This window comes from Rhineura floridana, chromosome 15, assembly GCF_030035675.1.
Source record: "Rhineura floridana isolate rRhiFlo1 chromosome 15, rRhiFlo1.hap2, whole genome shotgun sequence".
Lineage (NCBI taxonomy): Eukaryota > Metazoa > Chordata > Lepidosauria > Squamata > Rhineuridae > Rhineura > Rhineura floridana.
This window is the reverse complement of record NC_084494.1, coordinates 8,963,947-8,989,173: the sequence shown is the minus strand read 5'-3', so window position 1 is coordinate 8,989,173 and position 25,227 is coordinate 8,963,947. Positions and strand designations below refer to the sequence as shown.

Genomic DNA, 25,227 nt, shown 5'->3' with positions numbered 1-25,227 from the left:
GAGGGACTTGAACTCGAAGCTCTTAGCCTTAGGCTGCAACAGTGGCCACCTTCACACCAGACATTTATTCCGCTATTATTCCACATTAAACAGTCCTGGCTTTTCCCAAAGAATCCTGGGAAGGATAGTTTGTGAAGGGTGCTGAGAGTTGTTAAGAGGCCCCTGTTCCATCTCACAGAGCTGCAATTCCCAGTGTGGTATAACAGTCAGTCACTCTTCCCAGAGAAGTCTGGGAATTGTAGCTCTGTGAGGAGAATAGGAGTCTCCTAACAACTCTGAGCACCCTTCACTAACTGTCCTTCTGAGTATTCTCTGGGGGAAGCCATGGCTGTTTCAAGTGAATAAATGTATGGTGTGAACAGGGCTGGTTCTAAAGGGCGGCCAGGTGGGGCACTGGCCCGAGGGCCCCTGGAGCTACAGGGTAACGGGGGCCCTCAGCGGCCCCTCCACTCCCCTTCCTTGATCCACGGTGATCTGCGCCCCCATACCCCCTACTTACCTATCTCCTGCCTTTTAGTATTGCCCTTAATGAAGATGGTGGCTGCGGTTTCCCTAAAGTACTGAAGCCCCTGCTGCCATCTTTGTTGATGGCAGAGATGCGCGTGTGTAGCACGGATACATGCCATCAACGAAGATGGCGGCAGAGGCTTTATCCCCTTAGGGAAACCGCAGCCGTCATCTTGGTTAATGGCAATAGTAAAAGACAGGTGACATGTAGGTGGAGTGGGGGGGCATGTGAACGTGCGAACGTGCACACACACCGGGGGGCCCCGGGCAAGCTGATGGCCAAGGGCCCCGGAATGCCTGGAGCTGGTCCTGGGTGTGAATGTGGCTAAGGTAATCTACCTGGGAATGTGGCTAAGGTAATCTACCTTCTTATTGGGAGGTCCTGTGAGGCTTCTGGGTTGGCCATGCCTGGTGTGAGGACTAGGAGTTGTATCCCACTAACCCGGTGTGGTGTAGTGGTTAAGGTGTTGGACTACAACTTGTGAGACCAGGGTTCAAATCCCCACACAGCCATGAAGCTCACTGGGTGACCTTGGGCCAGTCACTGCCTCTCAGCCTCAGAGGGAGGCAATGGCAAACCCCCTCTGAATACTGCTTACCATGAAAACCCTCTTCATAGGGTCGCCATAAGTCAGGATTGACTTGAAGGCAGTCTATTTCCATTTTCAAGTTCTACTCAGAGAAGGCCCATTGAAATGAATTTACCAATATTAGTCCTGTCCATTAATTCCACTGGTCTGCCCTGAGTAGGGCTAGAATTGGATACAACACGAGGAGCCTGACCCCCTATCCTAGACTGGCCAATAGAGCAGAAGGGAATAGCAGGATGTGTAATGCCAACCTCTGTGGTTGGCAGGCGGTAAGAGGCTTGACCAAGTATGGTAGAAATGCTACCGGCTGTATCCAATGCTAATCTTCCTCGAGTAGATCCATTGAAATGAATAGCCATGGCTTACTTAGGTCCGTTAATTTTGATGGGTTTCCTCTAAGCAAAGCATAGTTGGATACAATCTTAGGAGCTTCCCTTGCCTGCCTAGCAGTACAGTGTCTTCTGCCTCCTCAGGCCCAGCTGTTCTAGCTTCATCGACTTACCTCAGAAACCCTAACATGGAGAAAACACACTCCAGCTCTGGGTTTTTAATATGGTCACCACCCAGCTTTGGCCTGGCCATGCTGTCAAGAGTACTAGAAACTTAGTCTGATTCATACAGATGAGAATTCTAGAAGTGTATGCAGAGTGTAATCTGGGAAGCCACGGTTTCCAAGAAAATTGCCTCAGCCGCATATTTACATGAGTGGTCTTAGGCAAACCACTGTCCTCTTAGCTTCAGTGTCTTCCTCCCTAATTTCTGTTACGGAGTAGAACAGGACTTGCCTGCCTTAGAGGGCTGTTGTAATGGTTGCTGAGATAGTCTATGCAAAGCAGTCGAACGTTTAGACATCTGCACAGTAAATGCTTAAAATAATACTGCTATTATTACCGTTCTAAATGGTATTTGGGCTTCTTGGAAGGCTAGTAGAGGGGCATGGATGTCAGGTTTAGCCCTCCTAGACTTCAAACCTGAGGTCTCCTCAGATGAGGAACAAGAGGAGCAGGACTCACCAGTAGTTCATCACACCACCAGTGTTCCTGAGGAGACATCAGGTTGGAAGGACACTACCCTAGGACTTGAAATCCCTGCACTGGCTGCCTGGGTTCCTAGCTAGCTCTTATTTCCCTCAGGGCTATGAGAGTGAAGGACACAGTGAACCAGGCTGTTATTTCAGGGCTGCTGCCAAAGTGCCCTGCTAGCTGCCTGCGAGGCTGCTCGGGAGGAGGTGGAAGTGCATTGAAGCACAAGGTCGGATCAGAGCCTGGTTGAGAGCCAGAAAAGGGTGGAGCCTCCAGCTGTCATGTAAGCTCCTAGTCTGAGCTGCTTCATTGCTGAAGCTTGGGCCATCCTGACTTGGGGAATTGGAGGAAGGAACTGAGGGACTCACGTGCCCCTTGTTCAGAGAGTGAACAGAGAGTGTTTGCCTCACTGTCTTGACAATTGGGCAACAGGTGGTCATCAGGAATCTGAGTTGGCATGAAGGATAGCTTCTTTCCTCCTGGAGTTTAAGGCAGTTGTTTTGAGCCCTGCTCTTTGTGGCTGTGGTTGAATTGTGCAAAAACAATCCAAGATGTTACCAAGCCACATCATAATTTTGGGCTCAATGTTGCATAAAGACTACCTCCTCTCAGTGGGTCCTGTTATAATATCTAAGTCCTACAGAAACTTTCCTCTTAATGATGCCATCTATATGGGGTAGGGTCATGGCTCAATGGCAGAGCAACTGCTTCACATGCAGAAGGTCCCAGGTTCAATCCCCGGCATCTCTAGGCAGGGCTGAGAGAGAACCCAGTCTGGAACCCTGGAGAGCTGCTGCCAGTCAGTGTAGACAATATTGATTTAGATAAACCAATTAGTTTGATTCAGTATAAGGCAATTTCCTGTGTTCCTATATACTACTGTATATTCATGCAGCAAAAGTTGGAAAAGAGGTGTTTTCAGTTAATCCCACCCCCTTGTGGATTCACCTCCCTTGATGGAACGTCTAAGTTCATGTCCAACTTTTCTTATACCCAGTACCTTGCTCCTAACTGAGATTCAGTTCCAGGTGACAGATAATGATCTACACACTTTATTCAGGTTCCTGAGTTCTGTTGGTGACTCTCCCTCTTTTTAAGACTATTTGAGTTGTTGGGAATAAGTTGCTGATGAAATAATTCTCTTGCATTTATAGCAAGACTAGCATGTGGCACAGTGTGGCCTGGTTGGTGCTGTGCCATAAACTTTGATTTACCTACCAACAGTACAATCCCAGGCACGCCAAATCCTGAGCATCTTTTGAAAGTGTCTTAAATCCTCTCTGTATGGACTGGGCTGAGGGTTAAGCTACCCCAAAGCCTTTAGGAAAAGTTATGAAATAAATAATCAGGAAAATGTTGTGTCCATTTGCCCAGGTTGTAAATATTCAGGACCAAGCCGGCTACCCCATCCTGTGAAAAGGAGGTCTCTGCTGATCAGACCAAGGATCCATCCAGAGCAGAGGTAGCCGACGTGGTGCCCTACAGATGTTGGACTACAATACCCGTGATTTCAAACTGTTGGCAATGCTGGCTGGGGCTGATGGGAGTTGTATTCCCAACAGCTTCTGGAGGGCACTATAGTGGGTATCCCTGATCTTAAGAAGCAGGGGTAAGCTTGTCAAATCATAGCAGGAAAAGGCAGGGACAGAGCAGGCTTGTGGGTACATAAGCAGAGCTCTGCTGGATCAAAGGCGCATCTTGTCCAGATCCTGTTTCCCATTACGACCTAAAGTACCTCAGTCATGTCCACAAGCAGGACATGGAGGCAATAGCTCTCTCACAGTTTGCTCCCCAGCAGGTGATATTCAGTGGCAGCTGCCTTGAGTGATGGAGTTACAGTGGCCAAAAGGCAATAAACTCCTATACTTCATGAATATGTGTACTCCCTTTTTAAAACCATAGATAAGGGTGACATCACAGTGGTCTCCCCTGAGGAGAGAAGCCGATCTGATGAGCTGCTTACATCCCCAAATGAGAAATGTTGTAGGGCTCAAGAGGTGATGCACACTAAAGAAGCCTTATAAATATTTTCCCTCTCTTCAGTTTGAAGAAGGCCAGGCAGAGAGTGGATGTAGGCAGGAAAAAAAAGTTCAAAGGTTGTTTGGTTGCTGGCATAGTACAGGCATACCCCGCTTTAACGTACACAATGGGACCGGAGAGTGTACTTTAAGTGAAAATGTACTTAAAGGGAAGCAATTACCTTCACTTGTACTGCATGCAATCACCACTAGATGGCAGCGGCGTCATGCCAAATAAAGTGTCCATTATTGCGAAGCGCGCATACTTTAAGCGGGGTATGGTGGAGTATGGAGCATGTGCTTTATAGAGAGGCTACTTTAAGTGAAGCCACTTTAAGCGGGGTATGCCTGTATTGTGACCTTGAGTATCTGGATCCAGTCCTGTTGAGTTTGAGACAACACTGCTGTAAAATTCCAAGTGAAGAAGACCCGTGCTTCCGTTTTGTGTCTGAAAATAGAATAATATTTATCCTGGGGTTTTAGAACTACTTGGAATAATTAGGTTTCCATAAAGGCAGAGAGAGCCCCTTGACTAACGCATCTGGAACGCCGTTCTGTAGTGTGAATTGTAAAGTTAACAGGCTTTCGCTGGTGCCTTCTCAATAAATAGTGCAGTCTTTTGACAGCGCTCCAACATGCTAAAGTGACATGGCACCACAATAGAAGTCAAATTAATTCTTCGTTTCCCTTTATCTTCCTGCCCATGTTTTTCTTTCCTTGATCCTCCCACTTTATTTGCTCTAATAACTTCATGTTAATAGAGTCAGCTTGTATAGGAAGATAACCTGTGGCAAGCCACAGATCCTGTGCTGTTTCTGCACAGGAAAAGCTATCAACTTTATTGAATGACATACAGACATACATATATATAGACATACATATATACAGTTTTGAAAGCAACAAATGGAACTTCACTCAAGCTTGCTCTGGATCCCTATAAGGATTCCGTTAATCACCTAGAAATATATGAACACAATTGTGATTAACAAAACAGAGGTTTTTATTGTATTAACAAAACGTTTCAGCTTCTGCCTTTATCAAATGCTGTTACCAAAGTGAGCTTTGAGGATGGAATGCTCAGAGGGGCTTCATTTGCAGAAGCTAAGTAGTGGTGGTACTGTCCTCCAGGTTGAGGCCATGTGGTGCCAATGTGTCCAGAGAGTATATCCAAAAGTTCTCCCTTTTGGTCAATGCTGCTGGATCTGCTGGCATCTCTATCGCTGTAATGGAAAAGTCCAATAGGCTGTGACCCTCAATGTTAAAATGCTTTGCAACTGGTTGCTCCACTTTTTTTGGTTAAGATTGCCGATTTGTGATTTCTGAAGCGTGTGTGTAGGTCATTTGTGCTTTTTCCTATGTATTGGATATGACATCCTGGTCTTTTGCATTCCATGACATAAATTATATTGCAGGACCTGCAGGTGATGTTCTGTTTGATGTAATATGTCCTGCCTGTCCTAGTGCTTATAAAAGTAGCTGTCTCCCTGAGGTACACACAGGTGATACAGCATTTGGAGTGACAAGGATGAGACCCTGGATTGGTGATAGGTGGCTTAAGCACAGCTCTCACCAACAGTCTGTGCAAATTAGGAGGTTGGCGAAATGCTATAACAGGAGGCCTGCTGATGGCTCTAGTAAGATGTTTAGAGTTCGCCAGCAATGGGTAGCTCTCCCTGATTGCTCGGTGATAGTTAGGAGATGCTGGATGGAAATCTACCACAAATGGAATCCGTTGCTCTCTGCTCTTTGTCACCTCGGAGGAGGTTTTCTCTGGACAGAATGGAGGCTCAGTGGATGTTGCAATTGATAATATGTGGAGAATATCCTCTTAGAAGAAAGTGTTCTTTAAGTTCACTGATCCTTCTCTGGTATTTATCTTCAGTGCTGCAAATAAGTTTGATTCTCAGAGCTAAGCTATACAGGCATACCCTGCTTAACGTTGCCTCGCTATAAAGTACATGCTCCATTCGTCCCCATACCCCACTTAATGTTCGCGTGCTTCGCAATAACGTATACTTTATTGGCATGACGCCGCTGCCATCTAGTGGTGATTGCTTGCAGTACAAGTGGAGACAATTGCTTCACTTAAAGGTTATTTTCACTTAAAGTATACTCTCCGGTCCTATTGCATACGTTAAAGCGGGGTATGCCTGTACACAATGTTTTTCTTTGTATGCTTAGGATGGCAGGATTTCCAGTTTAAATAGGTGTGGGCATCAGTGGGTTTGCTATAGAGATCAGTGGCTATTTTGTTGTTTTCAGTGGTGAGAAGGACATCCAGAAAAGGGATGTGCAGGTTGTCATTTGTACTATTAAATGTAAACTTATTCGATGGATGGATATAATTGATGTAATTTTTAAATTGTTCTAAACTCTCTTTACCATTTGTCTAGACCATAAAGATGTCATCAATGTATCGCCACCATATAAGTGGTTTCTTGATGGCCTTTTTGAGGATCTCCTGTTCCAGTTTACCCATAAAGAGATTTGCATATGATGGAGCCATGCGAGTGCCCATAGCTGTGCCTTGTAGTTGCAGGTAGTGTTTTCCATTGAATGTAAAGTTGTTGCAAGTCAGGACTAGTGTAGCTAAAGTTGTGAGAACCTCTGTTGGAGGATTGTTCGTATCTCTGGTGTTAAGGAACTAATTTAAAGGCTGAATCCCATCATTATGTGGTATATTGGTGTAAAGAGATGTGACAACTAAAGTAGCTAGTATAGTATTGTTGTGGAATTGATACTGCTTGTTTAAAGACTCAATTTTAAGCAAGAAGTCCTTGGTGTCTTTGCTATATAATGGGGGGTTATAAATATATGAGGGGGGGGGGATCTGCAACAAAACATTGCAGGGTGGAGTATTTTTTAGGATTCCAACCACTCTGTTCCACCTCCCCCTCCATAAAATGGGTTTTCCATTCCTCCCCTACAACCAGTCTGTCAGCTTTCCATGGCCACTGAACATGCTCTGTCCTCCTTGCGCTATTTGGGGGTCTCTTCACACCCTGACTGTTAGTTTTTCTTAATATTTGTGTACTTCTGCCAACCTTTGGATTTCCCCAAGACTGCTGATACCTCTCTCTTGTGTGTGGGTGGTAAGTAAGCAATGAAAATCAGAGACTGAACTTGGGGATTAGAGGGAATGATTTATACCAGTGTTGTGCATCCACTCTCCTGCATTTTAATAGTGACTTCTCAAGTTTGCCTCCAAGCAGTAGTCATATTAGGGGTGTTCCTTTATTATTCTTTTATATTAAATATTGTCTTGCTCCTGTTATGGTCAGACTCCTAACGTTTTGCAGATGAGACTGTGGATTTGGGGAAGGTGAGAAAGTGGGTAGATAATTTCCTTTGCACCAAACTTAGATGACTTAGAACCCTGCAAAAAGCCATCGTAATTGACTCACGCTTCCTCACACAATGCAATGTCTCTATGCTGGTTAAACACACACGCACACAGAGCATTTTGGTACAACTGTATCAGAAATCCTTTCAAGTCCCTCCCCCCTTTGGGTCTGTTTTATCAATGCACAAAAGCTTATGATTAAGCACACACACACACACACACGTTAATCTGCACATAGTAATGTGCATGATCAATAGCAATGGTTAGAATGTTTTTAACTGTAATTGTGCTTTGGAATAATTTTTATGCTTCTCTTTTTCTTGTTTAAATTGTTTTGTTTATGTTTGCTGCTCTGGGCTCCTTCAGGAAGAAGGGTGGAATAATAATAATAGTAATAGTAATAATAATAATAACAATAATAATAATAATAATAATAATAATTTATTGTAGGGTTTTGCATCTCCCCAAACAAACACATTTCAGATAGGGAGGAACTGCTGCCAAAGTAGATCTGTGTACTGCAAGGAAATTAGAAGTGTGTGTGTGGGGGGAACACAGACAAAATCTTGAGAGGAAGAAGAATGGCACCATGGAACAGCTTCCCCAGGGGAAGTGACAGAAGTTATGTTCCTCGGGGTCCTAAATTAGGCCAAGCAAATACCTTGTACTTGTGGTTTGGGGAATAATCTGTCATGAATTACCTCCCATGGGTGAGACACCAACACTACAGAATGGAGCATATTCTAGGGCAGTGAAGTATTTTTAGACTCTGGGCTGGCCTGCCCAACCAGGCTGGCCATCAGACCTTCTTAGACAGGACAATGGTGATAAAGGGCTTCCTGTCTGGGTTGAGAGTTTGCCCAAGCAACAACAATGCTCCTAGTTCTGGTGTGATTTGCTGTGGTTTTCAGTTCTGGCCTCTTTGCTACGATTCTCAACTCAGACTCCTTTGCAAAAATTCCCATCTTTCTGCTCCAGTCCTTAGCTTAGCCTTGGCATATACCTAGTGTAGCAAGAAAATGTCCCCGAAGACCATGGGAAGTGCTGCAACTCTTAGTTCTGCGAAAGGGGAATTTGGTGTCAGGTACTTGCAGAAAAAGAACAGCCCAGTTATAGTTTTCCAATTAGTATTTTATGGTTGCTAGAATCATATACTTTTGAAACATGGAAAAGTGAGAAAAAAACATACGTTGTTTTATTCTTTAATATGTGTTATAAGCATCAGAAAAGATTGCATTGTGGAAAGCTGGAAATCAGTAATTTTTTTAAATTGTTTTTAACCATATGCACACATATTGCAAATGTGGCATAAACAATAAGAAAATAAACAGAACCAAATATTTGGCCATGATTTGTCATAATGTTTATGTTGTTTTTAAAAATGTGAAAATGTCCAGCACAACAAGAGATAATTCAGATTACTGAATTTATATAAAATGCCAAGAAATTCCAGATTTTACAGAATCTAGCTGGCACGTAGCTACATCAATCATCTGTATGTTCTCCTGTTTTCATTATAGCTTCTTCTTCCATGCTTTCACCCAAGACCCAATCACAAGTAATTGATTCTGGATAGCTTGATGGAATAATTGTGAATAATTTTCTTCAAACTGTGTGCAAGTACATTCCAGACTTTCTTGCACTCGTCTTAGTCTGGTTTTACGATGAAGACTTAAAGGGAACAAGGTGACCCTCAGTTCACCCCTGTGGCTGAGAAGGGTTTTCAGCACAGGATTGTATGCTTACGTTAGACCAGCTTTTTCCAACCTTTAGGTCCCCAGATGTTCTTAGATTACAACTCCCATCAGCCCCAGCCACCATGGCCAGTGGTCAGGAATTATGGGAATTGTAGTCCAGCAGCATCTGGGGACCCAAAGGTTGGGAAAGGCTGCGTTAGACAGTAAACTGAGCATCACACCCAACAACATATTCAGATAGATGTAAAACAATGGCAAAGTAAGACATTTCATGGAGACAGCCGCCTTGGATACCGTTTCTGTAGAAGGGCTGGATATAAACACTTGTTACGGAATTTTTAAAATAAGAATGACGGGTTAAGCATTTTGCTCCAATGGTGGTGGTTGTCCCCCAAAAGCACTAATGTGCAACAGGGATGTAAGATGATGTCATTTTTCATTCTGCCCTGTATCCGTTGCATGCAGCACCGTTTGTTCTGCAGCAGTTTGTCTTCTGCCCAAAACTACATTATCTATCTTGCTATCTAAGTTATAAATTTGAAAATTACATTGTCATTACGTTCTTCCACCCTATTTTATTAATTTTAATTACATTTATTCCCACCCTTTCCTCCAAGGAGCTCGAGGTGGAATGCATTGTTCTCCCCCCCTCTCCATTTCATCCTTGCAACAACCCTGTGAGGTTTCAATGAAAAGGAAACACAGCGCAAACAGGGGGGGGATATAATCAATTATGTATCATTTGCAGACTGAAAGCAACAACACTGAATACCGATTGTATTCACTGGATTGATTTCCTTTCCTGGCATGCGATGAATAAGTGAAGCTCATCACATTTTGGTTCCCTTTCTTTTTTTGTCTGAATTTTCCAACAACCTGAGTGTTCAAAGCCCTTTACCCCAGAGGAGGGATCCATAGTTCAGTGGTAGAGGCCATACCATCCTTGCACATTTTTTTTTCTTGCAGAAGATCCACTATTCAGTCTTTGATGTATTTGGTTACAAGAATAGGGTAGTAGTTGGAGATATGCAAGACTTCTGCTTGAAAACCTGGAGAGCTGCTGCCTGTCAGAGTAGACAGTACTGGGTTATATGGACAAAATGTCTAACTGGTTACAAGGCAAATCTCTATATTCCCAGCTCCTCCCACTTTACAGATTTTTCAGATCTCTTCTGTCTGCCCTGTTGCTCCATTCCAAGCTGTGTCCCCTCTCCACTGCTGCTGCCCCCAAGACTGCCTTACATTAAAAACAAACCAAGACATCAGGGGGAAGAGTCACACACATCCCTCTCTCTCTTGAGCCTAAACTGCCGCATGCAAAATGACTGCGTGTCAGAAGTAAACATATAAACACCATATTTTTGCCTTGGCAAACAGCCTTAACTTTGCTATGCCCTCCTTTGTTGATGAGTGATATGCTGCGCGAATGAAGTCCACTCCAGAGCCCCCTCCCCTTACCGAATCAAGCAATGCAAATAAGCAGACTTAAGCTGGGTCCTGGAATATGCATGAAGGGGGAAAAAAGATTGCTCCTAAGCATGGACAGACTAAACTGTCTTTCCCACACTTTGAAGTGACACCAGCCATACTGTTGTACAGTGGGCCTTTTGAGAACTCGTGGCATGGCCATCAGGCGGACTTGTGCCAAGAGCTTCTTTCTTCAAGCACTGATATACCGCTTCCAAGTAAACTGTTCATAGGATGCAAGTGGTATTTTGTAAATGCATTCCCTTTAAGTTCCTTTAACTGTGGCTGTGGAGATCCACATCTTTATGTTTAAAATAGTGCTGAGCCCCGGCTGAATTTCACAGGTTTGGGGGCTGGGGCAAAAAATCCTCTTCCCCATTTTTTTTTAAATAGTTTAAAGAATTTTCAAACGTAAGTCAGGGCTTTGTTTTGTGTAACGAAACGAAAGCTTTGCTGCCGCTTTAGGCAGCAGTTCAATTACTACTTGAGCAAGTTCTTGTTCCTGTTATACCTGGGAACAATGGGATGTCATGAGTTAACATTGTTACCAGGAGCATTTGTAGGAAATACTCTCTCTCTCATTCTCTCTCTCTCTCTCTCTCTCTCATTCTCTCTCTCTCTCTCTCTCATTCTCTCTCTCTCTCAAGCACACAAACACACGCTTTTGGCCAGTGAGGGCAGCCATCTTGCGTGCCAGAATATCCTTCAGAATGGTGGTGGTATATCATGAGCAGCCAGGGCAGTGGAGGCTGGTGGCTATATGTCACTGGGCACCTTGGGCAGCTCCTTGAAAGTTCGGACCAAAACCCGGAGTGGATCCCATTACCCCTCTGACATGGAGCCACCAGCTGCCACCGACCCATGGTTTGTTATTTTCTTTGAACTAAATAGTAAAGGTAGTTGTCATGGCCCGTTCGAATTCCAAAATATCTACATTAGGGCAATGTCTTTATTAGACCAAGCAAATCTGAGAAAATATGCAAGCAGTGTGCACCATTGTTTAAATCATTTTTGTCTGCATCTGCTAAGAATGTGGGAGGACATCCAAATGAGTCCCGTTCAGGTGCTTTGCAGGTTTCAGGTTACATCCAGGCCTCCTGGGAAGGAGGAAACACATAACGGTTTATATACCATCTCTGCAAATATAACAGCTAGATATTACTCAGTTCTGCCCCCATTCTTAGGCAAAACACACATGTTCCTCTGGTAGATGGGGAATAGGAATAAAGAAAAAAATAGTCAGTCCTCATATCAACAAAGGTAGAAATTATTTTTAAGTGGATTGCCAGGTAAAAAAGTCAAAAGAAGTCAAACTGGGTAGCTTTCCTAGTGGTTCCATCAGAAAATAAAATCTCATCTTCTGGTGATATAATATTCTTGTTCTCTAGGATCTCACTGTTGTACGACTAAATTATTATTTTCACTTTTAAATGTACGTGTCACTGATTTTTATTTAACGACAAAATAACTAGGTGCTTCAGTAGTTTGGACAGCTCCTTGAAAGTTGAGACTAAAACCCAGAGTGGATTCCGCCACTCCACTGGCATGGATCCACCAGCCACAACTGCAGAAGATGAGTATTTATTTACATAGCAGATAATATTTACATTGCAGAGAAAAGGGAACCGTGCCACATCAAAATGGTCTTTCTTCGGCTGACTGCAAACCACTCTGCTTTATTGTGTGAGGGGCTCCAAGAGAGCTATTTCCCAAACCCATTTAGCCAACTCTGAATTGAGAGACCAGTGGCCAGTTTCCCATTTTGCAGAGACTTCTGTGCTGTTTTCCAAGTCACTCAACAAGTAAAAGTAGCTGTGTTGGCCCATTAAAAAAATGCCAAAATGCATATTGGGGCACAATACGTTTATTAGGTCAACCAAAGTGTCACAAAAGAGTGTGCTTTTGAGTTCACCAGAACACTTCATCAGGCTGAAGGGTTAAACAAAAGAGGGGGACGGTTTTGTTCTTGTTTGTTTCAGGTTATTATTATTATTATTATTATCATCATCATCATCATCATCATCATCATCATTATTAGCATTAGCATTTGTATACCGCCCCGTAGCCGGTTGATGTAATGCTATTGTTGGTGGTGTAATTATCTTAATTTGTTACCCATCCTTTACCAATAGGGCCCAGAGTGGATTACAACAGTTTGAATACATAATTAAAAAATAAGTTAAACCCACATCACAAAAAAATAGAACAGGTAGCAAAAATATACATCTCAAGTGCCAAAGGCCAGGGTAAACGGGCACATCTTTAGCATTCACCAAAAACTGTACAGTGAAGTTGCCAGACATACCTCTGTGGGGAGGCAGTTCCACAGCTTAAAGGCTTCCCTCTCCTGGGCCACCCTCTGATGCTTCTGAGGGCAGTGGAACTACCCAGAAGGCCCTTCTGTTGATCTCAGCACCTGAGAGGCTCTGTAGGGAAGCAGGCAGTTTCAGATACTTGGCACCTGAATTGTTTAAAGCCCTAAAATAGTAACATGAGCACCTTGAATTGCCAGAAATGAAGTGGCACCCAATGTAGCCGTTTGTCAAAGAGTTTTATGAGATTTAAATGGAAGACCAGCCAGTGATCTGGCTGTTGCATTTTGTACCAGTTGACATCTCTGAGTCATCTTCAAGGGCAACCCCATGTAGAGTGCACTGCAATAATCCAACCTGAACTTTTCCAGAGCATGAAGTACAGTGACTAACTCATTTCTGTCCAAAAGGGGCCATAGCTGGTGAGCCAGCTGGAGCTGGAAAAAGGCGTTCCCAGCAGCCAAGGCCACCTGAGCCTCCAGTGACAATGTTGGGTCCAGGAGTACCCCCAAGCTTCTAGAGGAGTGCAACCCTATTCAGAACAGTCCATCTCCTAGGGGAAACTGTTTTGCCAGGAAGTTCCACTGCTCCATTTAAAAACAATTAAATAAACATCGACACACACCTGCACATGGTCAATAAACGTGCGTCATGAATCAGGCTGAAGTAGCATCATGGGTATTGATAGGCCATGTTCACTCAACCATACTTTGACTTAATAAGCTGAGATACAAACAAGCCTTAGTAACCTTGCTTTTTGTACAGTGTGATTATTGTGCAGCACTTCCCTTCCTTCCTTCTTGTCACACCACAATTCAATCTGGAAATTTTCAATGAACCATAATTTCCTGTTTTGTCCAAATCAGGAAAACATGGTTTACCAGGTTCAGGATAAGCCAGGATCTTAAACCAACTCCAAACCATGGCTTGAGATCCTGGCTTGTTCCAAATCTGTTAGCCATAGTTTCTCAGTTTTCATGAAACGTGAAACTATGACTAATTGTAGACTTACTGTGGCAAGCCAAGAAGGGATGAGCAGGTGGAAAAGGAGCAATGGAAGGATGGAGCACTTTGGCAAATGCCGTGTGCATATAGTGGTTTGTGATGCCAAGATACTGTCAACCAAATGCAGCCATCCTAGGCATCTTCAGCCGAATGGAAAGAACTGGCAGTCTCCCCCTAGGAAAGCCAACTGGCTTTATTATGTTCGTTCAGAAGCTGCGACAATGTGAGCAAACAAACTTAGCTTTCAGAGATTATATGAAGTGCTAAAAACCGAGGAAGGAGCTGCAGCTGTTCAGAATTAATTCCAGAAATAGCATATGTTTAGTCCATTTCTTCTGAAAATTATAATTCCTTCCTAAAGGAATCCTCCTTGTGAATCTCTGTGTGGGTGTTTTTAAGGTAACAAGTTTCATTATTTTAACAATTTTTGCCTGAAATATTTAGCTAAATTACCTTTGTGATCGCTCACACATTTTCTGATAGCCTGATCCAAGAAGTGTTGGAGAAATACTGTGGATTAGGGTTGCCAGGTTCATGACCCGAGACTGATCCTGTATCTTTAGAAGAGAAAGTCAGCCAAGTGCAGGTGTTCTTGCAACTCTGTAATGGGAAAAACCACAAGGTGGAATTCTCCCTTCCCCTGCAGAACTTTTAAAGATACAGAAGACCTCTTGGTTGCCAGGCCCGGCCTCCAAGAGGTCTTCTGTATCTTTAAATACTGCATTGGTTAGAAAAGAAAATGCATATTAAAAGGCCTGTTTAAAAAGTTGCGTTTTCAGGAGACGCCTGAAGGAAAGAAGGGATGGTGCCTTCCAAACTTCTATTGGTAGGGAGTTCCACAGGTCAGGGCCTGCCATACTAAAGTGGTGGAAGCCAGCCGAACCTCAGGGGCATGGGGAACCACCAATAGTGCCCCATCAGAAAATCTGTTATCGAGATGGAACATTGTGAATCAGGCAATCCATAAGGTACTTTGGGCCCAAGTTGTTTAGGGCTTTGTGAACTAACACAAGTACCTTAAATCTGGCAGTGTAGCAAAGTGGCAACCAGTGCAGCTCTTCCAGCAGCAGGGTGACATGTTGTCAGTAATCTGATCCTGTGAGCAATCTGGCTGCTGCATTTTGCACTAGTGGCAGCGTCCAGACCAGATAGAAGGGCAGCCCCACATAAAATGCATTATAGTAACCTCGAGTCTTGAGCTTACCAATGCATGGTCCACTGTGGTCAGGTTGTCACAGTCCAGAAATTGTCACAGTTGACATACGAGCTGAAGCTGGCAGAAAGCACTTCAAGCCACAGACTTCACATGAGCCTCTAGTGATGTGATAAGCAATTGACCTAAATTTGAGGGGGACTCGGATAAAAGAGGAGACACAAAACTGCCCACCCCCTCCTGCACTTTCAGGGATATGGGATGTGGGGGGGGCTCACTGAATGTCCCTCTGCAGATGCCATTTGGGGAGTTCCAGAGAGTTCAACAATCTCATATCCCACAGCCACTCTGATAAGGGCTGAATTCAGATAACACTTTATTCCATCTTCCTGACATTTCCTTACCTGTTAATATTCGTGTTTTATGTGATCTTTCACAAGACACAAAATCCACTTCTCGTGGAAGTTTAGTGCTCATTTCCATGTTAATTGTTTCCAGAAAAGAGTAGAGTTACATCCCTGGAAACCCAGAATATCGCAGGAGTTTTGCACGATAAGTTTCCTGCGATTTTCACGGATGATGCCCCCGCCGCTCTGTAATTAAAATTTGGGCAGTATTTTGGCATACCGCGTGGTGAATCATGGGGGAACAGAACTGAGTATGCAGAAGTGGCAACATGTAAAGTGACATTTGTAGTTGTATCAAACCACACCCACTGATGTGAATGAACTTTAGTGTGACACAGCATTTTGATCAAAAAGCTACAGTTCCATCATGCAACAGGTATTGCAGTGTAAAAGATGGTTAGAAATCAGGATAGAAGCACTGGCATTGTAACCAGTAAAATTAAAGCAATAAAACAGATGCCTGAATGCAGCCAATCACACATGTCCCATCCCTATAAATAGACGAATGGATCCTTCAGTTTCACAGCCTGAAAATGGATTTGTTTCTTTATTATATTTGTATACTTCAGCCAAATGGTTCCCAGAGCTATGGAGAAAAACAGAAATGGCCTGGAGGTCAGAAAGCAGACAACTCTTACACCAATAGGCCAATGGGGGAGTGTGTGTCATGTGATGCTCCCTGACCCTTATAAAAGCTTTCAGGTTAGGCTTGCTCAGTGGATTGAGCAACAAATGGACTCTGTTGCTATGTCCTGTGTACTAGATTGCCTGTGCATCCCCCCCCCCTTGATGAGCTGGTCAGACAGGTCCTTGATTACTTATGTATGTTGACAGGAGGAAATGGGAAGGGGGTGATCCTTTCAAAATCCTTCAGCTCTGTTTGATATTTGTCCTTTTGCACAAAACACACCTATTTATTTATTTATTTATTTATTTATTTTTAAAACTTATATACCGCCCGACTAGCAATAGCTCTCTGGGCGGTGAACATAGATACAATAAAATACAATATAATACAAAAACATCAGTCTAAAATCAAATTTCACAATCTAAAAACAGCAAAGGCTAAAATCAAATTACAAACATTACACTCATTAACAAAAAATTAAAATGCCTCGGAGTAGAGAAAGGTTTTAACCTGGTGCCGAAAGGATGATAGTGTCGGCGCCAGGCGAACCTCCTCGGGGAGACTATTCCATAGTTCGGGGGCCACCACTGAGAAGGCCCTTGATCTTGTCACTGCCCTCCGGGCCTCCCTATGAGTCGGGACCCGGAGGAGGGCCTTCGTAGCAGACCGTAGTGTACGAGCCGGTTCATAGCGGGAGAGGCGTTCCGACAGATATTGAGGTCCCGTGCCGTATAAGGCTTTATAGGTTAATACCAACACTTTGAATTTGGCCCGGAAGCGTATTGGAAGCCAGTGCAAGTGGGCCAAAACAGGTGTTATATGGTCAGACCGCTTCGTTCTTGTTAGCAGTCTGGCTAGGGTGGAGTTTCATTCCCCTGAATTTCATTTCTGTCAATTTCATTGCCTGGCAATTTCACTTCTCTGAGTTTCTCATCCCCCCCCCTTTTCAGTTTGTTCCATTTCTACTTCAATTTGTAATTTTTCTTTTTTTAAAACACACACACACACACACCCGCATTTTTATGCACATTGGCTTAATAGATGCATTTCTGTGATCCGTTTCCCCTAATGCAATGTAGCTTTGTACATTATTTTCACCAATATGTGAATTTTTGTGCCTGCTTTTTGGTTTGGAGCTCCATTGAACTGCATGGCAAAGTTCTGATTTAGGAGGATAGCACTTTTTTTTTTTTTTTTTTTTTGCTTATTGGTTCCGGAAGTTTGATTTAGGCAGGTTTGCCTGAAAATGCGAACTGAACAAATTTCTCCCTCAACTTCACCTTCATGTTTGCCTTTCAGCTGATGATGCCTGTGGTGGGACACTTCGGGGGCAGAGTGGAATAATTTCAACCCCCCATTATCCTTCGGAGTACAGCAACAATGTGGACTGCACATGGACCATTCTAGCAGAGCCTGGGGACACCATCGCTTTGGTGTTCCTGGATTTCCAACTAGAGGATGAATACGACTTTTTAGAGGTCACTGGAACTGAGGGGTCCTCCCTGTGGTAAGATGTCCGCTATGCTTCCTTCTAACTCTCTGGATTGTCTGCTTGCATCTGCCAGCATATCTCTCAGCCACTTGTCTATAAAAGGGCCATGAGGAATGGTTGGTGACAAGTATTATAAAAAAATGGTTGTACAAAATGGCATGAAGTGGAGTGACTGTATGAAGAGCTGTGGCTCTTTGTTGCAAGAATGGGGATTGCCTCTGGAGGACCTCTGGATGTGTCTGCACTGTGCTCAGTGGGAAAGTCTTCCCCTCTCCCCAGTAGCAGCTCGTGGCCCCATGTCAGTGGAATCTGCCCTGGGTTTTAGTCTGAACTCTCAAGGAGCTGACCAAAATGCTTCAGCTTCTCAAACAGCTGCCTTGATTACCAGGTTGTTTCCAGGCCCAATTTAAGGTGCTCACGTTAGTGTTTAAAGCCCTAAATGACTCGGGCCTCAAATATCTGAGAGGTCATCTTCTTCTATTCAGACTTAATTGGGTGTTCAGATCGGCACAGAGGGCTTTCTTGGTAGTTGGGACTTTCAGAAGTTTGGGGGATGGCGGCCTGGGAGAGGGCTTTCTCTATGGCAGCCCCACATTGTGAAATTCCCTCCCTACAAAGGTGTATTTGGCACCTTTGCTGTACAGTTTTTGGCTAATGCTAAAGACACACCTCTTTACCCTGACCTTCGGCACTTATGATGTATATTTTCAGGACCAACCCTATTCCTGTGAATGTAATTTATTTAATTGCTTTTAATCTTGCTGTAACACACCCTGGGACCTGTTGGTGAAGGGTGGGCAATTATGATGATGATGATTAATAATAATAATAATAATAATAATAATAATAAAATACCAGACAAACTTAAATGCATTCATTTAAATGGGTCTTCTGTGAGTATAGCTAATACTTGACACAACCCTTTGCTGCTAGAGTTTTGTGGAGTACAACAGCCAGATTTTATCTAGTGCCGTTAGTGGCATACACATCTAATTGCATCTGTACATTTATTATTTTAACTCTGAGATGAAATGCAGGGTGTCATCCGTGGTGCACTAAAGTTTTTTACTGAAAGGGATAATTTCATGTCTGGCATTTGCAGCTGTTATAGCTACAATTAAGTTATTTTTAAAGTATACAATAATGAGAAATATTTGCATAGCTTGCTTAAGTTTTACAGTATTGGCTAAGTAGTATTTAAAGTCTTGGATGTCCGTAACGTTGCTTTTTTTGTATAGTGTGATTAGTAAGAAAACTATGGTTGTCTTTAGCAGTTACTGTTGAGCCCCAGTCCTCTCACAAGGGCCTGGGGGGGGGGGGAGATATGAGTTTCAGGCTTCTCAGCTGTCAGAGGGCGAGGATGGCCCAGAAGTTGTTGAGACTCTGCCAGACCTTGAGAGAGGGAGTAAGGAGGATTTCAGGTCAATTCCCACAGACTACACTGTCCCAGCCGGGGAGAGCGCACCACCCCCAGACATGCCAGAGGAGCAGCTGGATGCTGAGTCTGAGCGGGCGTTAACTCCCCCTTCACCCAGTGGCTCACGGGATGAGTCCAACCCTTCGCCCCCCCCCCGCCCTTGAATCTCTGGCTAAGGAGCAGGTTCCTTCAGACGAGGTGTTGGAAGCACACACCCCTTCACCCTGCTCTCGACGCAGGGAGAAACAGACAGGCCAAAGGCAAGAATTGCTCAGGAGCCAGAGAGTACACTCCAAGACCATGCCTATTTAAGCCTGCCTCTTCCGGGTTAGAGCTGCTGAGTCAACTTTCTTTCAGCATTGCAGAGCATGCCTAGAGTGCAGTTAGGATATTCTAGTGAGATAGCTTAGGGGTTCTATGAAGCGCACTGCTTTTGATGTTTCCATTACTTTAATAAAACACGATTTAATTGCACCAGCATCTCAGTCTCGTGGATCCCGCTCAGAACTGGACAGTTACGGAAGCTGTACTGAACTTGGTACAGTTAGGTTTGCTCTGAAGATTGGCTCTCGTAGACCATTCTATCCTGCTTCCCTTTGGAATATGACAATTTCTTCTGTGAATTTGCCTCTACTCCATCCCCATTGGTGATGCTAATCAAGGGATTAGGTTATATGAACTCTAGCTGGCTGGGCCAACATTTTAAATTAACATGTACCCAGCAGTGGCAGGAGCTGTAAGATGTTTTCAGGCCAGATAGTCTCAGGGTTGGTATAATGCTATTACACTCAGGTCAAGCTCGCAGGCTTCCAGTAGGGACATCTGGTTGGCCAATTTGGCCTAAGCCAGCAACCAGGCTCTTAAGTTCTTAAGTGAGGCTTCCGTAGTGTTTCTCTAGTTGTGGCACAGCAATTGAAGTACTCTTGGATGGAACAGATTATCTTGACCCATCCCAGTCTTGGTTGAGGTTGGTTATGGGAATGAATCAGCCTTGGTCACCCTGATGGATGACCTTTATTGGGAGAAGGACAGGGGGAGTGCGATCTGTTATTCTTACTTGATCTCTCAGCGGCTTTTCATACCATTGACCATGGTATCCTTCTGGGCCGACTTGGTGAGATGGGTATTGGAGGCACTGTTTTACAGTGGTTCCGATCCTATCTCCAAGGTTGCTCTCAGAGAACAGCATTGTGTGACTGTCTTTTGGCCCCCTGGCAGTTGTGCTGTGAGGTGCCACAGGGTACCATCTTGTCCCCCATGCTGCTTAACATCTATATGAAGCCCTTGGGAGCTTTCATCAGGAGATTTGGGGTGAGATGACAGCAGTATGCTGACGATACCCAGCTCTATTTCTCTGTAACATCTGAATCGGGAGAGGCCGTGCAAGCCCTTGACAGCTGCCTGGACTTGGTGGTGGGCAGGATGAGGGCCAATAAACTGAGTCTGAATCCTAGCAAGAAGGAGGCACTGTGGGCTGGTGGTTCCCAAGTTCGGATAGTTGTCTACTTTGTATGAGGTTGTACTGCCTCTGAAAGAGCAGGTTCGTAGTCTGGCTTTGTTGCTAGAGGCCCAGGTGACCTCAGTGGCTAGGAGTGCCTTTTACCAGCTTCAGCTGGTAAGACAGCTGCGGCCATTTCTGGACCAGGATAGCCTGAGCACTGTTGTCCATGCACTAGTAACTTCCAGGCTGGATTACTGTAATGCGCTCTTATGTGGGGCTGCCTTTGAGGTTGGTACAGTAGCTGCAGCTGGTGCAAACTGTGGTGGCAAGACTGCTTACTGGGGCAGGGTACCGCCAACATGTGATCCCGCTGCTGAAAGAACTGCACTGGCTGCCCATTTGCTACTGGGTCAAATTCAAGGTTGTGGTTTTGGTGTACAAAGCCCTATACAGCTTGAGACCAGGATACCTGAAAGACCGCCTTACCCCTTATATACCCAGTCGAGGGCCTCCTGCAGATACCATCTAATCAGGAGAAACGGACCTTTAGTGTGGTGTCACCTACCCTGTGGAATTCCCTCCCCTTAAATATTAGAAAGGCACCATCTCTGTTATCTTTTCGGCGCCTATCGGAGTCCTTCCTTAAGTTGAGACCTTATCCCAGTCTGTGTCTGTGTTAGAATTGCTTTTTAATATATGCATTTTTAACCCCCCGCAATGTTTTCAAGCTTTTAAAAAAAAGTCTTGAAAGCTTTTTAAAAAAATATTTTTAAAGATGTTTTGTTTTAATGTATTTTAAAGTCTGTTTTTATGATGTTTTAAAGTGTTTTTAGTGCTTTTGTTTGCAGCTCTGGGCTCCTGCTGGGAGGAAGGGTGGGATATAAATCAAATAATGAACAAACAAAAGAAACAGATAGTATGCTGCTTGCACCTTCATTTCTAATGCATTAGTCAAGTGTACCCTGGGCCTGTGAGATTGACAAAGTATTTTTGTCAAGCCCTCTACTTTGGCTTCCAAAGACGCAGGACTCCAGGGGATTATGTCCAGGACGGGAATGAAACCTCTCCAGAGACAAGGTCTTTCTTTTAGACTCGGATGGCACAATTAGCATTTTGTAACACCCCCCCTCTCTCTCTCACTCTCTCTCTCTCTCTCTCTCTGTGTGTGTGTCTGTACAAGGCACCGTGACTAAGAGATATCCCAAGTAAAAAGATACAGAAAATCATTCATGCTGGAGTCTTAAAATAACACCAGCTCCATCTGCTTAGAGCACAATAAATCAGTCTTCTCATGTAATCACAGTTTTGTTGCTTTTTTGTTTCTGTGGCAAATAATTCGCTCTCTCTCTCTTTTTAATGTGACCTTTGTGCTTTGGGCAGGATCTTTACTTTCTTTCTGAAAGGGAGGCTAGCGCCGGTGGTTCTTCTTCTGGTCCAAGCCAGGGGTGCCTAACTTCAGTCACCTTTGCAGGGTGCATAGGATGCATCTGAAGAAGAGAAACTGGTCTGGTGTGAGCGTTGGTGGCTGCCCAAATAAAATGTCACTGGCCGTGGAAATGACAGTCACAAAATAAGCAGCCAGTTTGTAGGACTGAGACAAATCCGTGGGTGGCTAAATTGGGAAGGGGAGATTTTTGTGAATTGGAGTGGGGCATTAGAGAGCCTTACTAATGCCAGCTGTGTTCTTGGAGGCTAGTAGCCACCAGATTCCTCCAACCCCCACAAAAAAGTCACACTTGAATATGTTTGTGTTGTTCTAAGGAGGAAATAGCCACCCAGAAGTGCTTGTCGCCATTGCAGATAAGGTTTGTGTGCCTTCTCCCATATTTCATGTCCCTCTCTCCAAATGTGCCCTCCCCCTTGCAGCCTGATTTGCTGGAAAGGGATATGCCTGGGAATTTTTCGGACAGCACTGTAGCCCACAACTTTGATCTTAAATGGGAAGGGAAAACTGGCATAATCAAGCAGAAGGTGAACACATACTAGTGTGTCAGGGATTCATTAATTTTGCTAACAGTATAGCCAGAAGACAAGAGAGTACTGCAAGGAATAACAGGGCGGGATTTCTCTCTTGACATTTTGAGAATAGAAAGAGCCCAGGGGTCTCATGTACCGCTAACATTTCAAGTCTGATTCAAAGTATTGTTGCAGTCGCGCTGATAAAGACAGAGTATAAGTCCTAGCCCTTTGGCAGCTGTGGAGTAAGCATTAGGAGCTGGAAGCCAGACACAGTAGAGGAGATAGACACTATTGTTGTCCAGGCAAAATCCCAGCCTGACACCTTATTGTCCTTCTAAATCAGGGGAGCCCATGGTTAGCCTGGGTGGGCAGAGTCACTCCAGAGCCTAGGAACACTTCATCAACCGGGGAACACTCCCCCTTGCAGCCCTAGATCTGTGGGTTTCCCATCCTGTTCATGACAGATGCTGACATAGACCTGAAGTCTCCAATAACTGCAAGCGTTCCTGCGCAAACATAACCAAGTAAGTCATTTGTGGCAGTTTGATGGCTGAAAAGGTGTGTGGCTTCCTCTCTTCCGCTTGACCAGACCATCATTTCCCTGCCTTGTTACCCAAAAGCAATTCTCAATCACCATAGGCAACCAGGCTGTTTACAAGGCGGGGAGAAGGCCATTGTTTCTACATGCCAAATCATCCCACGGAAGGGAAAGGTTATCAACAGCTGACATAAAGATATTGCAAGGTATTAAATTAAGAGGTAATGCATTTACCATGGCTGTGTCTCCATCAGAAATGAAGACATGCTCATGTAGCTAATTTTATACTTGCTTGACAAGCAATTTGGGAGGAATTACAGTCTGAGTTGTTGCAAAGCTATTAACCTGGGATAGCTGCCATTTAACTCGTACCCAATTGTTGTATGTTCCTGGAGCTTGTGTGAAAATTCGATGTTGCTGTTTTTAATGCAAAAACGGCATTTTCTGGTGTGCATCAATATTTTAGGATGCAGGTACTTTCCTCTGGGGCTGGCTAACTTCGTAAGCCGTGAAGCTTCTGAGACTATCCAGGCCTCTGGCTTGGCATGCTGTAGTGCAGGGTGCTTAAGTGCCCATTGCAGGTAGGAGGGGATGGGGACTTCTCCCAACAGCTTTTCAGTCCTGTTTATCTTCCCCAAGGACAGTGAAGAACCCATGCTTGCAGCAGGCCGTGAATATGATATGATAGCAGTTTTAGGCTACAATCAGGGAAGGGCCATAGCTCAGTGATAGAGCATCAGCTTTGCATGCAGAAGGTCCCCAGTTCAATCCCCAGCATCCCCAGGTAGGCCTGGGAGAGAACCCTGCCTGAAATCCTGGAGAACTGCTTCCAGTCAGTGTAGACAGTATTAAGCTAGATGGACCAGTGGCCTGACTCAGTATAAGGCAGCTTCCTATGTTCCAAGCAGAGAATTCACCTGGGTGTACCCATTCTGCAGAATCTTCCTTTAGACGGAAAAGCCCGCAGCAAGTCATATGATCAGTTCTGCCCTCTATAAGATTACACCCAAAGACTTAAAGCAGGGATGGGGAATCTGTTACTTTCCAGCTGTTGGGCTCCAACTGGCCATGGGCTATGGAGTCCAACAACATCTGGACTTCTGATTTTTGAAGTATTTGGATAAAGTAATTCAAATCATATCCCAGTTAGGGATGGACTGATCTGTCAATTTCAGTTCCATTTCAGTTGTCTCCGTTTCTCTTTGTTCCAATCTTTATGATTTTTTTAAAAAAGAAACAAATCCTCATAAAAATTATTTAGCATTTTAGTGCAAATTTCTCCTAATGAACACATTTTTGTATGCAGTTTTGTCTGATGTGCAATTTTTAAAAGCAGTTTCTCCCAATTGAATGCATGTTTGTGTTATTTCCACGAATATGTTCATTTTTATGCACATTTTCCCCAAGTATATGTATTTTCCCCCAAACATTTTTATTGAATATTTGATTATACAGAAAATATAAAGTAAATGCAGGAATACAGGGTGGGAAGTTGTAATGTGAGCCACACTCTAATGTGTTACTTAATTTTCTAGGTTGACCAGAAATAACAGCAAAAGCCTTAGTCTGATCTCAGGCCACCCACAGCTTTTGTGTTGATTTCTTCAGAAGAGCAAGGTACCATACATGAGCATACCATTTGTCTTGGGAGATGCCGCAGAGAGCCTTCCATTCTACTGCTATGACTGCACAGGCAGCGACCAGCAACAGTTGGATGTGCTCTGTAGATCTAAGATCTCTGTATATGCATTTTTGTAAACTTTGTTTGACTGGCGAACTGCATCGCAAAATTTGACTAAGTTCAAAGGATGGCTGTGTTTCGCTTCTCATATTGTTTCATAAAGCGCAAATTTGACAGCCTTGGCTTTGCATGCAAACTGCATTGGATTTCTCCTCCACCCCTGACCACAGTGCCTAGTTACAGACTCCCCACTTCTCCAAGCAGTGAGATGTCCCATGGGTAGCACTTTCCTGGACATGTTTCCCTGTGGAGGGGTTGGTTTTTGGATCTTCTATAGCTGAATGCTTGGTATTCAGCATGCATACTGGGTCTTAGCCTGTCATCTTTGTGGTGCAACTCCTCAGGCAAAGCTGCTCCCAAATCTCCGGGGAATCTCCAGAATGGCATGTCTGAATGCAAGAAATACTGCCCAAACTTAGAAAAAGAAGACTAGCTCTCATTTCTGCTCTGCTTATGCACCATGCTGAATGTATGGGTGCAGTGTGGATTT

General features: G+C 44.1%; 1 protein-coding gene across 6 annotated transcripts in view; it reads left to right on the top strand.

Moving 5' to 3' along the window:
• The window catches only part of CSMD2 (CUB and Sushi multiple domains 2), a 769,620-nt gene that overhangs the window by 251,911 nt on the left and 492,482 nt on the right, over positions 1–25,227 (top strand). For all 6 annotated transcript variants that reach the window (XM_061596306.1, XM_061596301.1, XM_061596302.1 and 3 more), the window contains one exon: positions 17,449–17,656. In XM_061596306.1, coding sequence (XP_061452290.1) covers positions 17,449–17,656 — 208 coding nt within the window. The remainder of the gene's footprint in view (positions 1–17,448; positions 17,657–25,227) is intronic.